The sequence below is a fragment of the Mobula hypostoma genome, chromosome 9 (assembly GCF_963921235.1).
Source record: "Mobula hypostoma chromosome 9, sMobHyp1.1, whole genome shotgun sequence".
Classification (NCBI taxonomy): Eukaryota; Metazoa; Chordata; class Chondrichthyes; order Myliobatiformes; family Myliobatidae; genus Mobula; species Mobula hypostoma.
This window is the reverse complement of record NC_086105.1, coordinates 21,042,423-21,060,310: the sequence shown is the minus strand read 5'-3', so window position 1 is coordinate 21,060,310 and position 17,888 is coordinate 21,042,423. Positions and strand designations below refer to the sequence as shown.

General features: G+C 42.6%; 1 protein-coding gene across 3 annotated transcripts in view; it reads left to right on the top strand.

Moving 5' to 3' along the window:
• met (MET proto-oncogene, receptor tyrosine kinase) overlaps positions 1-17,888 on the top strand; it is a 159,407-nt gene that overhangs the window by 114,633 nt on the left and 26,886 nt on the right. For all 3 annotated transcript variants that reach the window (XM_063057851.1, XM_063057852.1, XM_063057854.1), the window contains 5 exons: positions 1,895-2,052; positions 4,459-4,570; positions 6,544-6,680; positions 14,077-14,241; positions 14,326-14,425. In XM_063057851.1, coding sequence (XP_062913921.1) covers positions 1,895-2,052; positions 4,459-4,570; positions 6,544-6,680; positions 14,077-14,241; positions 14,326-14,425 — 672 coding nt within the window. The remainder of the gene's footprint in view (positions 1-1,894; positions 2,053-4,458; positions 4,571-6,543; positions 6,681-14,076; positions 14,242-14,325; positions 14,426-17,888) is intronic.

Here is a 17,888-nt window from a genome sequence, read left to right as displayed (position 1 = left end):
CTTCTGCGCTGACTCACGTTGGAATTAGATCCAGTTCCTATGTTTCTTACTGTCACACGTACTGAGATACAATGAAAAGCTTCTCTTGCATACTGATCATACAGATCAGATCATTACACAGTGCATTGAGGTAGAACAAGGTAAAACAATAGCAGAATGCAGAATAAAGTGTAACAGTTTCAGAGAAAGTGCAGTACAGGTAAACAATAAAGTGCAAGATCATAACACGGTCAAGAGTCCATCTTCTTGTACAAGGGAACCATTCAATAGCTTGATAACAATGGGTTTGAAGCTGTCCTTGGGCCGGGTGGTTTCAGGTTTTTGTATCTTCTGACCGATAGAAGGGGGAGAAGAGAGAATGTCTGGGTAGATGGCGTCTTTGATTATGCTGGCTGGTTTACCAAGGCATTGAGAAGGAAAGACAAAACCATGGAGGGGAGGCTGGTTTCCATGGTATGTATCAGCAGTCATACCCTACAAAAGCAGAGTAGAAGTAAATCATTCTTGATCTCAAGGGACTGCTAATGAGCTGAACAAAATAAAACAGTGGATTTTATCTAGTGAACCCCAAAGAAGGTGTCCTTGGGCATTGACACGGTTTAGAAGGAGGGAAATAGACTGAGATGAAAATGCAGCCCTTTCCAGTACCTCTTTCATGTGATCATTTATTTCATCCAGTAAGCACATCGGTGACTGGGACTGTTGTCCATTTCTCTCTGCCCTTTGGGTCTTATATCACCATGCTATGACCAGTATAACTAGCTTCCACCTCTAGGCACAGACTATGTCTTCTCACCTCCTGCTGCCATCCTTCCTTAAACCTTCTGTATCCGCATCTGCAACTGACTTCAAAATTGCACTATTAGCACAAGTGTGGGAGCAGATGGTGGCAGGTGGAATGAGCAGCTGGTGCATATCACAAGTCCTGGTTATACGACCATTGACGCCAGGCAGACAAACTCTGTAGCGTATTGATACTGGCTCGGGTCACCTGTCTTGTAAAGACACTGTCCAGAAAGTGGCAATGGCAAACCACTCTGTCAAAAAGTTGCCAAGAACAATCATGGACACAGCACATAACAAACAAATGATGATTCAAGGTTGAAAGTGGCTGGTTTACTTTCTAGAGTAGTGCAGTTCAACATAGAAATGATTAAAAACCTGTTTCTTTTTAGAAATTTCCAGGTTTCTTGTGTGTAACACTAAAGGAACAATGCTACTTATATAACTAATATTTATGTCTTCTTGTAGTAATCCCTTGAACGTTCAATGTGAAAGGACTTATTTAGCATCCCCAAGAATTGGGAATTCTACAGGCTACATCACCGTCTGTGGGGTGGGGTGGCCTACTGCACAGAATTGTAAGAAGCTACGGAGGGTTGTAAAATTAGCTCCATCATGGGTACTCGCCTCCATAGTATCCAAGACATCTTCAAGGAGTGGTTCCTCAGGAAGGCGCTGTCCATTATTAAGGACCCCCATTACCCAGGACATGCCCTCTTCTCGTTGTTACCATCAGGAAGGAGATACAAATGCCTGAAGGTACACACTCAGCAATTCAGGAACAGCTTCTTCCCCTCTGCCATCTGATTTCTAAATGGACATTGAACTCATGAACACTAGCTCACTTTTTTTTTCTGCCTTTGAACTGTCTTCAATATACATATATATTTAATATAATTCAGTTTTTTTCTATATTTATCATGTATTGCAATGTACTGCTGTTGCTAGGTTAACAAATTTCTCAGCATATGCCAGTCATATTAAACCTGATTCTGATTCTGAATTGAACATTTTTGGACATTCTGTGTGTTGTTTGATTTTCTCTCTGGCTTTTCACTCAAAGTGTTTGCAAATGCCTACTGTTTTTTTCACTTCCTTTAACAATTTCCAGATCTCCCCGTTAACTGCGCCTTTGGAGGGTGGAACAAGGCTGATTATTTGTGGAAGGAATTTTGAATCAATGAAAAGTAAAATAAATCCGAAAATGACTTCCATTAGTGTTGGAAATACTGTCTGCAAATTGGAGGCATACAGAAGCAACAGAAACAGGTATCCTAAGAATCTGCAATTGTGGCTAAATATTAACTGTTCCAATGAGATACATAAGACAGTCCTATTATAACATTTTCTATTCTGTCAGATGAATGATCCCTTGAATCTGATTACCTGGTTTCTCCCAAATTTACAGGTCTGAACACTGGCACAGGTTTGTGTGATTTACGGTTAAAATCTATTGCTCAAAGTTAATTGAGTGTCACCTGTATATAGACCAGTTCGTTCAAAGTCAAAGTTGAGGTTATTGTCATATACACAAGTACATGTGTGCACAATTGTAATGAGAAACTTACTTGCAGCAGCATTGCAGGCATACAGCATCAGACAATTTATTTTACTTAGAGAAAAAGTACGAACAGGCCCTTCTGGCCCAACGACCTGTGCCACCCAAAAAACCACCTGCTGAACACTTGCCTAATCACAGGACAATGACCGATTAACCCACTGACTAGTACATCTTTAGACTATAAGGGGAAACCCATGTGCTCATGGAGAGAACTTGCAAGCTCTGTACAGACAGCTCCAGAATTGAACTCTGAACTCCAAACACCCTAAGCTGTAATAGCGTCACGCTATGCTACCATGGTGTCCTAAGCAGCCTTCACAAGACAAATATAAATTATTTATAGTTTTTGCAAGAAAACACAACTTGAATTTTTTTAAATTGATGTCTGTTTCAGTGCAGAGTGCATTATTGGGACCACTCGTTACACACACCACATCTTTGGCCATTGTACTTCAGGAACCACATGTCAGATTGTAACACTATGGACCCACAGGGAAAGCTGTTGGGAGTTTGGATGCAATCACAGAAGGCAGCAATTAAAATACGTATTTTTTTTTTGTTTTGTATGCAATGTTTTCATGTGGGTTGGGAGCAACCTGCGGGCTTCATTTCAGTCAAACAAGTAAATTATGGGCCTCCTCTGTCCTGGGCTAAATCACGCTTCAACAGTCCTCCACCCAATGAGTTAAAACGATGCAAGGGGGTTCACTCTCTCCAATTTCTACCGACAAATTCCTGCTGCCTAAGGTCTTGTTCTAGGCTACGTAACCATTACTTAACTTGTCTGTTTTCTGAGTGTGGGACAGAATGAGGCTGGTGACATTAAAACAAAACTCAGATTACCTGTGTTGGGATACATGTCTTCTGTTCCAAAACCCACATATTCCATTATACTGTCACTACCAAACCGTGTTCCACGTCAGTACAGGAGATGCTCCAGAAAGGCAGCAACTATAATCAAGGATCCCCACCATCGGGATCCTGTCCGCTCATTGCTGCCACCATCACATCGGAGATACAGAAGCCAGAAGTACCACACCCCACCAGGTTCAGGCCAGCTACTTTCTTACAGCCAGCATGCCCAACCTTATCTCTACCTCAGCAATGGAGCACTGCAGACCACCTCCTGAACTACCATGGACTTGTCTCAGTTTGTGTCATTCTCTCATTCTCTCATTCACTCTCTCTCTCTCTCTCTCTCCCTCTCTCTTGTCTTGTACAACCTAGATTCTGCACGTTGCCTGTACTGATGTGCCTATGATGCTGCTACAAGCAAATTTTGTTATTGAACCTGTACCTCACCATGCTTTGTACACGACAAAAAACTCAATTTGACAAAAAAGTTGAAAATCTTGGGAAGCAGGGAGAGTGTAAAAATGCAGCCTCTTCTCTATTTCCCTGTATCCTGGTTTGACATTATATTGTCCATTATCATGTTAGCACACCAACCAGTTCTGATGAAGGGTCTTGGCCCAACATGTTGATTTGTATTCCTTTCCATGGATGCTGCCTGACCTGCTGTGTTCCTCCAGCATTTTGTGTGTGTTACTCTGGACTTCCAGCATCTGCAGAATGTCTTGTGTTTATTATCATAATCATGCTTATCCCTCTTTCTCACTTTGTTTCCATAAAGTGCCTCCCCTTCAGTCAGTCCTCGTGCTTGTCATTAGATTGCTCTTAACTAGCCTCTATATAGTCCAATATACACCATATTCTTGCCCATTACCACCCAAAGAATGTAACCTCTCTATTCTTCCCCCAGTTCTGGGAAAACGTCCCTGCTCCAAAGTGTTATCTGGTTTCTTCTTTCACAGGGGCTGCTCACTGGCTGAGCTTCCCTGCTTTTTCTGTTTTCGTGACGTTAATTTTTCCCTCTTTTTTTTGTCCTTTAAAGTCTGCAATAATGGTTGTGTGAAATCCAGCTCATCTATTTGAGGATTCTAGATCTACAGCTTCAATAAAAAATGTTTCATTCAGATAAAGATAATAATAAAAATCAATTTTTCATGCATCATTTTAGTTAATGTGGGAGAATATAAAGAATAACAAAGCTATATTAGTATGAGTCTTGTTTCCTATTTTGTAACGTCAGTTAACATTTTTTTTCTCTAAAGACTTCTTTGCATATTGGAAGCATTTAACACCACACAAGATTATAATCCTGTCCATATTAATTTAACGCTGAACAAAAATTTGACAACACAAGCAGCCAACTTTTCTTTTGTGGTAAGAAAGGTTTTCTTTTTCATTTTTTAAGTATTCCTACACTTTTGGAATGTGACAGTCTGAGCTTTTGATAATTATGTTAATTGTGAGCAGGACTATACAAAACTGTTTTTGTTAAGCATTTGGCCACTGGTCCATGTTTCTTTGGCAAGATAGTACATTTTTCATTTTAATACAACTTTTCCAAGAAAGGGAGATCAGTAACGTAACAGTTAACATTGAGACCACAGTATATTTAAGGCGGAGTTTGATAGATTCTTGCTTAGTCAGGATATCAAAGGTTAAGAAGAGAAGACAGGAGAATGGGGTTGAGAGAGATAATAAATCAGCCATGATGAAATGGTGGAGCAAATATGATGGGCCAAATGGCCTAATTCTGCTTCTACTGTGTGTCTTATGGTCTAATGATCTTATTTGCCTCGGTACCAACCCTCACAGAGCTATCGTCAAAACTATTTTTTATGTATGGGTTATTTTCCCTCTGCAAGTTGAAATACTGCAGATCTGATGCACATATCAGCGAGCACAAACCTGTCTCACGATGTTAAGATTGCCAATAAAAATATGAGTGAACTTCAGAAGAGATCGCCACTAAGTAGAAACCTGTTAGAAAAATGCACATATTGCAGCTGGAAGCCAGTGAATGTATCATCCAAAGTAAGATAGATTTTTTTTAGATGGCTTGAACCTGCCACTAAGCTAGCAACATCTGATTGTCATTTGACCAAATTAACCTCTTTGCTACGAATTGTCTAAACTGCTGTGAAAGAAGGACAAGAGAATTACAATACACAAGAGATCAATCAATGGATTCATATTTCTCTTCAGACTTTGAATATCATTGGCTGGTTTTTGAGCAGTTGTTACAATATTCGCGCATTTTCAGTTGAAGATGGTCCATGTTGAATGATCAGTACATGTTGACAATAAATTTGAAGTGTAAAGCTTTGAGTTTCTGTACCCCTGCGGTTCGGTAGTCAGGCCTGAACCTGCCATACTTCCTCTCCAGGCTGAGCTTGTTGTTCTAGGCCAGAGCAAGGGCTTATCCATTACAGTTAGTTTCATCATCACTGAATTAGAGAGGGGAACATCATCTAGAATATCCTGCTGCAAATGCAGTGATGGTAGCGACCAGGGACGTGATGCTTACTGTTGAGTAACAAGATGGATACTGACTTGAAGATCTTGCTGAGCAGAATGGTCACTTGGCTGAGAGTCTCAGTGCTGGCAAATATCCACGCACCACAACAATCAGCCTTCAGAACGAAAAGCTTCAGGTTAGCTTATTATCATATACACCAGAATGTAACGAGAGTCCTTGCTCACATGAAGTGCACGGAATAAACAGTATACGTAGTAAACACTAGTACAGCAATATAGTACAATGACACGTGCAAAATGGTAGCACAGTGGTTAGCACAACGCTTTACAGTTCTGGTGACCTGGCTTCCGCTCCCATCGCTGCCTGTCAGGAGTTTGTATGTTCTCCCTGCGCCTGCGTGGGTTTCCTCCAGGTACTCCAGTTTCCTCCCACAGCCCAAAGACGTACCGGTTGGTAGGTTAACTTAATAATTAATTAGGTTAATTGGTCATTGTAAATTGTCCCGTGATTAGGCTAGGGCTAAATTGAAGGATTGCTGGGCGGCGTGGTGCAAAGTATGCTAGCACAAAATGAATTGGTGCAGAAGAGGAGTGCTGAAGTGACCGTAACAGAGTAGAGTGAAGGGTTTGAGAACATGGCAGCCCCTCCAGGAAAGGGAGGTAAAAGAGGAGTTTCATTCAGAAGTCTGATAGCACTGGAGAAGAAGTCTACTTGTCCAGGCTTTCATATTTCTGTACCTTCTAAAAAGTAGAGAGACTGATGAACAGATACAGGCAAGCACATCTTAAAAGTATGGTTAACAAATGTTTAAATTTTACTCACAAAGGATGCCAAGTTTGACAGCTTCCTTTTCTTTGGGATGGGGTAACAGAATCCAGGTATTGTTCGCATCTCTCCCCAACACGGTTCAAAATCAGGAGGAACCGTACTAACAATCATGGGAAAGTACTTGGACAGCGGAAGCAGAAGGGAAGTTTTAATCGGAGGAAGAGTGTGTGATCTCAAAAGGTATGTTCTTCATTTTTAAAAAAAAATTTGGTGGTTCTCAAAAGAAAAAGTTTAGAGCGCAAGATCCAATTTTTTAGCCTCCTATTTTTTTAATATTTGCATAAATTTGAATATGGTATAATTAATACACAAACACAATGTTGTAGTTGGTGGAGTTTGAAATTTATTCAGGAAATCCATGCTATATCAATTGACATTAAGCATTAACTCTGAATCTCCTTCCAAAGATGCCTTCTCTATAACCAGTGTTTCAAGCAATTCCTGTTTTCATTGCTGTCGGTACATTGTATTCACTGACAATATATTCATGTGACCTGCTGAGCTGTAAATGACTGAAAGAAAAATGCAGATTTGAGGACCAGGGGATTTTGGGAAGAGCAAAGCAGTTTTCACAACAAGTTGTTCTGCCAGATAGCGAGTCTGTGGTCATTGAAACCACATATAAAAGTGGAAAACCCGATGCTGACCCAATAGCTCCACCTACTGTTCCAGCTGGAAACTCTCACAGATGATCCTTATAGTCTTATGGTAAGTGGATGTCATGGTCCGCATCGGGGTCCCTTTAAATTTACCTTGTTTATGTTACGATCCGGACCGTTGATTCCCTGTTCCCCTGTGTCCCTCAGCTTTGGTGATTAGAGGCAATTAACACTCAGCTGAACCGGTAGTTTATAGTCTCCGGCTTTCAGCCGTTCGGCGCGGGAGCGTCTGCAAAGTCACGGCGTGCGGATGTCATCTGGCCGGAGCAAGCCTAGTCTCTGCCAAAGCGAATGCCGGTAATTCGCCTCTCCTCACTGGAGCAACCCTGTCCAGTTACCTCACCAAAGCGAGCCTGCAAAGTTTCCTCACCGAGGTGGGTCCGTCAGTTAACCCGCCGGAGGGAATCAAGAACCGCTGTCTACTGTTCCCGGTCCGAGTCGAGAGCTCGCCACTACCCGGAGGCTCCAAGTCAAGTCCTGGCTCCGACAGCATTCAAGCACCAAGTCAAGTTCTGGCCCTGGCGGCATTCAAGCACTAAGTCAAGTTCTGGCCCTGATGGCATTCAAGCACCAAGTCAAGTCCTGGTCCTGGTGGCATTCAAGCACCCAGTCAAGTTCTGGCCCTGGTGGCTTCCCAGGTCTTAGTCAAGTCTTGGCCCTGGCGGTCAGTGATTCCTGTCCAACCCCCTTGTCTGAATCCCTTCTCTGCCCCTCTCGCCTCTAGCCCTCGTCTGCAGCCCCCGCCTGCACTTCGGTCTAGTTCCATCACCGGAGCTAGATAGGTACTGTCTGGTGTTCATTCATGTTGGTCTTGTCTTGTCCTCGCCTCCGTGGGCTAAGTCTGGCCGTCTTGCCATTGCCCCGCAGGGAGTCATGTCTTGTCTTGTCTTGTCCTCGCCTCCATTGGATAAGTCAGGCCGTCTTGCCGTTGCCCCGCGAGGGGTCATGTCTTGTCTTGTCCTCGCCTCCATGGGGTAAGTCAGGCTGTCTTGCCGTTCCCCCGCGGTGGGTCATGAATCCCGGCCCTCTGTCCTGTACCCAAGGAGGGGTCCCAGCTCTCTGTTCTGTGTGTGAGTTCCGGGCCTTATGTCCGGTACCCAAGGAGGGGTCCCGGCTCTCTGTTCTGTGTGCGAGTCCCGGCCCTATGTCCTGTACCCAAGGAGGGGTCCCGGCTCTGTGTTCCGTATATGTGTCCATGGTTCCATGTACCTGCTCTCCCGAGACCAAGGCTCTGTTTTCCATGTTCCTCCTCTCCCTAGCCCATGTCATGTCCTTGCCTGGTTCTGGGGTCTGAGCCAGAGGCAAGACCCAGGTACTGGGTCCTTGCCCAGTCTCTGGCTCAGAGTCCATACCCTAGCCTCTTCACGTCTCCTCTAGTTCTGGGATCCGATTCAGAGTCCAAGCCCAGACCCTTGGCCCCAGCCTAGTCGTAGTCCTGAGTCCTTGTCCAGTTCGCTATTCCTACTCCTGCCTTGCTCTCCTGGTATCGAACAATAAACTAAATCGAAGTAACCTCACAAGATGTGTCTTGCATTTGGGTCCACCCTTGCTCCCAATGCCCCCGCCATTGTGACAGTGGAGGTGAATACTTATCATTCTGTAAGAATTTACAAAAATCAACAGTGCCGGAAATCTAAAATGAAAAACAGAAAACGCTAGAAATACTCAGCACATCTGTGCGAAGAGAACAGGTGAATATTTCAGTTTGAAGATTTTCATCACTTACAAATCACTTCAGTGTCCTGAAGAAGTCCTCAGTAATCAATTATATCTGTTGGCTCAGAGTTTATTCTGCATGACCTTTTCCCTGGGAAAGGTTTTCTCGTGTTAGTAGTTAAAGTGATGATTTTTAAAAATCTAGCCTTTTACCTTTCGTTTAAATAAACAGTATTGTTTTATATAAGCAACACTCACAACACACTGGAGGAACTCAGCAGGTCAGGCAGCATCCGTGGAAAAGATCGGTCGACGTTTCGGGCTGGAACTCTTCGGGACGTCAACCGATCTTTTCCACGGGTGCTGCCCGACCTGCTGAGTTCCTCCAGCGTGTTGTGAGTGTTGCTTTGACCCCGGCGTCTGCAGAGTATTTTGTGTTTATTGTTTTATATAAAGGTTGAGGACTTCTCTGTGTCAATTTGCTCATCAGAAAACCTACACTTGAACTTCACCAGTGCTGCTGATTGTGCAATCATGACAATGTATTCTGTAATTTATATTACAGTAATAGCATTTGTTTGTGTGTTAGTGTATAGTCCACAACTGAGCTTCTGTTTTTAAATCCCATCTTTGAAAATTGTTTGGTTACTGATATATACTCTTTTTGGATATTGCCAGTTTTTACTTATAGAGGTCTGGTAATTCTGTTGTGTAACACATCATGTTTGCATATTCTCTGATTGAATTTGATCAACTGCTAAACATGATTGTCAAACACTTTCGGTCAACCATCAGGCTCTTGAACCAAAGGGGATAACTTCGCCATCCCATCATTGAAATGTTCTCGCAGCCTATAGACTCACTGTCAAGGGCTCCTCAGCTCATGTTCTCCATATTTATTGTTTATTTATTTGTTATTATTTTTACTTTCTTTTTGTTTTTATGCTGTTTTGTTTTCGTTTGCACACTGGTTGAATGCCTAAGTTGGAGTGGTCTCTCATTGATTCTGCTATGGTTATTACTCTATGGATTTATTGAGTCTGCCCACAAGAAAATGAATCTCATGGTTGTATATGGTGACATATATGTACTTTGTACTTTGAACTTTGAAAACATGCACCAAATCCAACCTATAATGCAGAGCCCACCAGAAACATGGAGGATGAGCAAAGTATATTTTATTAATTGCTCAAAATTCCAATATCTCTGGGAAGTGGCTCACTGTAAATTGAGCCTTCACCTGAATATTGAGACATTTTTGAGACTGCCTGATTTGCTTTCAAAGAGCCAGGCACGCCCATTTTTTCCTCAAGTATCACAGTACTTGCTGCCATTTTAACTCACCATCCCAGCTTCACAGCTGATGACTAAGGGCTCCTAAGCCCAACCATCACCGCCCCTCCCCTAATCCCTGACACTATAAAAACACTTCTATATCAAAATAAAGTATATTTATAATACAAAATTACATTTAAGAGAAAGGCCATGCAATCTCTTTTCCATCTTACGTTCATAGCCAATGCTTTTAGTTCTTAAATCTAGTAGAACATTTGCCACTCGTGTGGCCCCCAGGTGGTAACTACCACAATAATAGAGGGGCTTCCTCACCCAATTTAACCACTTCCCTCTTCAGCAGCGGAAGCTCCTTCTCCACAAAGCTATTAAGTGTTCAGCACATTGTTTTCTTGAACACATGGCCGAACCTTGTCGTCGTTTCTCGTTTCTCACAAACGACAAGGAGACGCAGAAAATCCTTCAAGACGTTTTAAACTTTAATTTGCAACTCAAAGCTGAGACAATCAGAAAGCTAGATGCTGACTGCCCGTCAAACCTTGTACATAGCATTTTTTATAGCAACTCTCCTATCTTATCATATCCAGTCGGCCTGTGATTACATATCATCAATATATCCGCTCTTGATTTTCCACTATTGTTTTACTCCCCAACTTAACTATGTCCTAGTTTACATTTTTAGACCATATGTCTTCTCATCCCTAACCACAGTTATTTCTTAATTAGTCTTGCGTTGACCTACTGCCCCATATTTCATCACCTTACTCGCCACCGTTATCTTTCTACTTGATTTCATTCTAGTTCTCTTCATGAATTAATAGTGAACAGGTCAAAAGTCATGGCTACATAGTGAATACCTTCTAATGAGCTAACAGTGGTTACATAGTGAATATTGTAGAAAATACACTGTGTGCATTTGAGTAAATACTGTAATACTATAGAAAATACAATGTGTGCATTTGCATTTTCCAGCAACCTCCAACTTCAAAGCCCACCATCTTCCAACTCTCTGTGGCCCCATCCTATCTGCAACTAACCACCCACTCCCCGGCCAACACATTTTATTTGTGCCTGACTCTCAAATTGGCTTTTCCAACCCCCACTACCATGGAGGTAGTGTGATCATCCCATAATCCCACTGCCTCCCCTGATCTTGACTTCCAGTGACTTAGATTCAATCCTAGCCTGGCACGGTGGCATAGTGGATAGTGCAATGCTTCACCATACCAGTGACATGACTTCCATTCCCGCCGCTGCCTCCAAGGAGTTCATATGTACTCCCTATGACTGCGTGGGTTTTCCTCTGGGTGATCCAGTTTCTTCCCACGGATGAAAGACACACCATTTGGTAGGTTAATTGGTCATTGTAATTTGTCCCGTGATTAGGCTAGAGGGATTGATGGGTGAGGCAGCTCAAAAGGCCAGAAGGGCCTATTCTATGCAATATCTCAGTAAATAAATAAATATCCTCTCAATCACTGTGAGAGTTTCCTCTGGTGCTCCAGTTTCCTCCAGCATCTCAAAGGGATGTAATTGGCAGATTTTATGGCAGTTAAATTTGCCTCGTGTGAATGAGCAATAGAACCTGAGTGGAGTTAATTGGTAAATGAAGAGAATAGATTATACAGAAAATTGGTGGAAAATGCCTTAGTTTCATGAGCCAGCAAAGACTTAGTGGCCTTTCTCTGATCTTTATGGTGCCTCTGTCACCATAAAGTAATATGGAAACACCAACTCTGGGCCCTGAGTTTTGTCCCATGATTGCAATATTCCTTGAACATAAGAACGTAAAAAATAGGAGCAGGAGTAGGCCATCTGGCCCATGGAGCCTGCTCCGCCATTCAGTAAGATCATGGCTGACTATGGACTCAACTCCACCTACCGCCTTTTCCCCATACCCTTAATTCCCCTATTATGCAAAAATCTATCCAACCTTCTCTTAAATATATTTACTGAGGTAGCCTCCACTGCTTCTTTGGCAAAGAATTTCACAGATTCACAACTCCTTGGGAAAAGCAGTTCCTCCTCATCTCCATCCTAAATTAACTCCCCCGAATCTTGAGGCTATGTCCCCGAGTTCTCTGTCTTGACCAGAATTCTTTCAATCCTAGCCTCAAACGTAACTAGCAACTGATCTTTTGCAAGCCCCATTGAGGCATTGATCGTGTGCATAATCAGAGGCTTTTTCCCAGGGCTGAAATGGCTGCCACAAGAGGGCACAGGTTTAAGCTGCTTGGGAATAGATACAGAGGAGGTGTCAGGGATAAGTTTTTTTACACAGAGAGTGGTGAGTGCATGGAATGGGCTGCTGGCCTGAGGTGGGTCTTTTAAGAGACTTTTGGATAGGTACATGGAGCTTAGTAAAATAGAGGGCTATGAGTAACCCTAGTAATTTCTAAGGTAAGGACGTGTTCAGCACAACTTTGTGGGCCAAAGGGCCTTTATTATGCTGTAGGTTTTCTATGTTTCTAATTAATTATTTCAAAGATAATCAACCCTCTTCATCTCAGTCACATGGGACTGATCCCTTCCTCTAACACGGGGGTTCCCATCCTGGGGTCGACAGACCTCTCGGTTAATGATAGGGGTCTAAGGCATAAAAAAAAAAGATGAGGACACCCTGCAGTAATATCACCCAGTTCCACATCTAGCTGTCTGAGGAAATAACTGCTCAGCATCTCCCCTGCCGATACCTCTCTTTAAGTTTACATGGAAAAGAGTCAACAGTCGATGTTTCAGGCCGAGACCCTTCATCAGAACTGGAAAGGAAGGGGAGAACTCTTTTCCATAGATGCTGCCTGGCCTGCTGAGTTCCTCCAGAATTTTATGTCCATTGCTTTGGATTTCCAGCACCTGCAGGTTTTCTTCTGTTTAAGTTTACATATTTCAGTTAGAAGACGATAAACACAAGAGTTTCAGCCAATTCTGGAAATCCAGAGCAATACATACACAATGCTGGAGGAACTCAGCCGGTCAGTCAGCACCTGTGAGGAGAGTGAAAAGACAATTTTCAGGCCAAGACCCTTCATCAGGACTGGCAAGGAAGAGGGAAGAAGCCAGAACAAGAAGGAGTACAAACTAGAAGGTGACGCCAGGTGAGGGGAAGGTGGAATGAAGTGAGAAGCTGGGAGGTGATAGGTGGAAACGATAAAGGGCTGAAGATGAAAGAATCTGATTGGAGAGGAGAGTGGAGCATGTGGGAAAGGGAGAGAGGGGCACTAGAGGGAGGTGATGGGTAGGTAAAAGAAGAGAAGAGGTAAGATGGGAACCAGAATGGGAAATGGAAAAAGAGAGAAGGGAGAGGTGAAGAAATCACCGGAAGTTAGAGAAGTCAATATTGATATCATGAAGTTGGAAGCTGCCCAGACAGAATATGTATTGGTCCTCCAGCCTGAAAGTGGCCTCACTGTGGCAGTAGAAGAGGCCATGGACTAATGGGAATGGGAAGTAGAACTAAAATGGTACCCATTTAGTTAGAATAGCTATCATTCTGCTAATCTCCAATAAATTAAGCCATTCTTTCCTCACAGGACAAGCTCCTCATTCCCAGGAATCAATAGAGCCATTTTGCCTAAAACCGTATCAGAGAAGAATAAATTCTGGCCCCTTTCTCTCTATTAGGGCATTTATTATTATAGTCCCAGTTCCATTGCAGAATGTAACTTATCCAAATAAAATTTCACTGAGGAAAGCATCTCATTGATGACAAATCCATTATCTCTCAATTTCTCTGCCAACTTCCTGCAGAAGTCAGTAGTCAGCCATCAAAAGCGAAAGATTTTTTTTAATCTTTTTGAGTTTTCTTGCCTTACCCAAGATGTTGGTCAGTCATGATTTTCTTAACGCGGGCAATGAAATGGAGCTGGAATTCTGTAGTTTTTCTTTGGTATCACTATACTCCACAGGGAGCCTACTCTGAAAGCCAACCTTTCACGCCCCGCTGTTTTTTCTCAATCTGTTCGTTCCAGCGTTTCCAAGATGAGGATTGAGTGCGTTACTCCCGCCCATGAATCCCTGCAGAAGTATTCTGTAGTTTTGAAAATAGACGCTGCTGTCCGTGAATTCAAAGATTGTTTCACGTATGTGGAAAGTCCGTCAATCATTAATATTTATCCTGTTTGGTCATTCAGCAGGTAAGATAATGTCATGTTCTTTCTAACCTGTTCTCCTGTCTAAGAGTGTTGCAATGAAAGCTTTTGGTATTTCTCTCGTTACAGTGGAGGCAGTACAGTGACAGTGCAAGGAATTAACTTGAAATTTGTGCAATCACCCCAGATGGTAATCACTATACAACAAATATCAAAGACTTTTCATGTGGTAAGTGTTCCATTCACCCCTGGCTGGCAAAACATGCCCATTTACCAAAAGATAGGAAAATATGCTGATTGTCTGCATTTGAACCATTTGCAGCAATTCAATTAGGACCTGGTAGAAAGGCAGTCAAATCTCATTTGTCTCCCTCAGCTCCATCTCCCCCAGGAACTTTACCATTAATAAGCTGTGGATTTGTTTGTATCAATTGACTACCACATCTCGTTGGGTGGGAGAATTCCAGATTGCCGTGACAATCATGTGTAATCTTCCTTTCCAGTCCTGTAGTAGGGTCTCAGCCCGAAATATCGACAATTTATTCCTCTCAGTCGATGCTGCCTGATCTGCTGAGTTTCTTCATCATTTTGGGTGTGTTGCTCTGTGTTTCCAGCATCTGCAGAATACCATGTTTATCCTTTTTTTCACTCTGGAAAGGCCCATCCATAATTCAAACTATCATCTTGTTCTGAATTTCTGATAGGAAAAACTAGCTGCTGTGCATCTTTTCTTTATTGCTATGCAACAACTGGCCCTTCCGGACTTTCGAGCCTCGCCGCCCAGCAATCCCCTGAACTAATCCTAGCCTAATCACAGAACAATTTACAATGACCAATTAAGCTGCCTACCGGTTCATCTTTGTTGGAGGAAACCAGAGCACCTGGAGGAAACCCAGCTGGTCACAGGGATAACGTACAAACTCCTTACAGGCAGCGGTGGGAATTGAACCTAAATCGCTGGTACTATAAAGAGTTGTGCTCACTTCTATGCTACCCTGCCGTCTCACTGTTAAACCTTTCACAATTTTAAGGTCTTCCAATAAATCTACTAGATTTGGAGGAATGTAAGGCAGGTTTATAATTAACCCTGCTTAATATTCAGGTTGATACATGTTAAACAGTGATTAACTCTATTGGAAACTTTCATTGATACGATGATTGTCCTCTCCAAAATCCTTTTTAATTACCATTTTCCTTTGGTCTTATCATTAAAGGATTGCCATCCGTTATTCCAGAGCTCAAAATACTGTCACAGCCCAATGACTTAAAATTATCTTTAAAGGTTAAGTGTCTGAGCAGTTGAGTTTATAAGAAAAATATTCAGGATTCAGTTGCTTAGTAACTAGGTGGGGTTTTTGATTAACAAGAAAAATAAGCAAGTCCAAGACCAGCTTTTTAAATAATATTATGTCAGTGCATAAACTTGCTCAAGATGAGTCAGTGGCTACAAAGTTGATGAGGGAGAAGGGAAAGAACTTTTAAAAGTATTTCAGAATCAGGTTTAATATCACCAGCATATGTTGTGAAATTTGTTAACTTTGCGGCAGCAGTACAATGCCAAACATGATAATATAGGGAAAAATAAATAAATACATCAATCACAGTAAGTATATATGTATATTAAATAGTTACATTAAAAATAGTGCAAAAACGGAAATAATGTTAAAAATAAAGTGAGGTGGTGTTCATGGGTTCAATGTTCATTTAAGAATCAGATGGCAGACAGGAAGAATCTGTTCCTGAATCATTGAGAGTGTGCCTTCAGGCTTCTGTACCTCCTTCCGGATGGTAAAAATGAGAAGAGGGCATGTCCTGGGTGATGGGGGTCCTTAATAATGGACGCTCACTTTCTGAGATACCGCGCCTTGAAGGTGTCTTGGATGCTATGGAGGCTAATACCCAAGCTGGAGCTGACTGATTTACCAACTTTCTGTAGCTTCTTTCTGTCCTGTCCTGCCCCCCACCACCCCAATACTAGACAGTGAGGCAGCCTGTCTGAATGGTGTCCATGGTACATCAGTAGAAGTTTCCAAGTGTTTTAGGTAACAATCAAATCTCCTCAAACTGCTAATGAAATATAGCCATTGTCTTGCCTTCTTTATAGCTGCATCGATATGTTGGGACCAGGTTAGATCCTCAGAGATCTTGACACCCAGGACCCTGAAATTGCTCACCCTTTCCACTTCTGATCCCTCTTTGAGGACTGGTGTGTGTTCCTTGGTCTTACACTTTTTGAAGTTCACGAACAGCTGTTTGGTCTTACTAACATTGAGTGCCAGGTTGTTGCTGCGACACCACTCAACTAGCCATTATATCTCGCTCCTGCACAAGAGAATTCCTTAGAAAGTGAACAGTAAATTCCCACGTTCTTGTTTCAGCAGGTGTACATGACTACAGGCAATTGGGCTGGGTGAACAAATCAGATTCACATTTGGTTTGAAAATGTATGAGCAAACAGGTGAAAAATACTGTCCAGTAGAGTGCCGACTGCAACTGACCTGGTTCCCAAACGAGGTTGGGTAGAGAGCACTCAAGGAATGCAGGGAGACTCATGGGTTAGCTACCATCCCGAATGAGGAGCAAATAAGGCTTGGAGATTTGTGACCATTTGAGACATTAAGGAACACAAGAAATAGGAGTAGAGTTAGGCCATTTGGCCCATCGCATCTGCTCCGCCATTCAAATCATGGCTGATCCTTTTCTACCCTCTTCAGCCCCACTCCCTAGCCTTCTCCCCATAATCTTTGATACCATGACTAATCAAGATCCTATCAATCTCCGCCTTAAATACACCCAACGACCTGGCCTTCACAGCTGCCTGTGGTAACAAATTCCACAAATTCACCACCCTCTGGCTAAAGAAATTTCTTCACATCTCTTTTAAATGGATGCTCCTCTATCCTGAGGCTGCGCCCTCACGTCCTAGACTCCCCCACCATGGGAAACATCCTTTCCACATCTACTCTGTCTAGGCCTTTTGATATTCAAAAGGTTTCAATGAGATCCCCCTTAATCTATCTAAATTCCAGCGAGTACAGGCCCAGAGCCATCAAACATTACTCATATGATAATCCCTTTATTCCCAGAATTATCCTTTTGAACCTCTTCTGAACTCTCCAATGCCAGCGCATATTTTCTCAGATAACGAGCCCAAAACTGTTCATAATACTGAAGGTGAGGCCTCACCAGTGCCTTATAAAGCCTCAGTATCACATCCCTGCCCTCATATTCAAGATCTCTTGAAATGAATGCTAACATGGCATGTGCCTTCGTCACCACCAACTCTACCAGTAAGTTAACCTTCAGAATGTTCTGCAGAAGGACTCCCAAGCCCCTTTGCATCTCAGATTTATGGATTTTCTCCCCATTTAGAAAATAGTCTGCACATTTTTCTTCTACCAAAGTGCATAACCATGCATTTTCCAACATTGTATTTCATTTGCCACTCTCTTCCCCATTCTCCTAATCTGTTTTAAGACCTCCTGCAGCCTTCCTGTTTCCTCAATACTACCCCACCCCTCCAGCAAACTTGGTACCTTCTGCAAATGTGGCAACAAAGCCATCTATTCCACCATCTAAATCATTGAAAAACAGCATAAAAAGAAGTGGTCCCAACACTGACCCCTGCAGAACACCACTAGTCACTGGCAGCCAACCAGAAAAGGATACTTTTATTCCTGTTCACTGCCTCC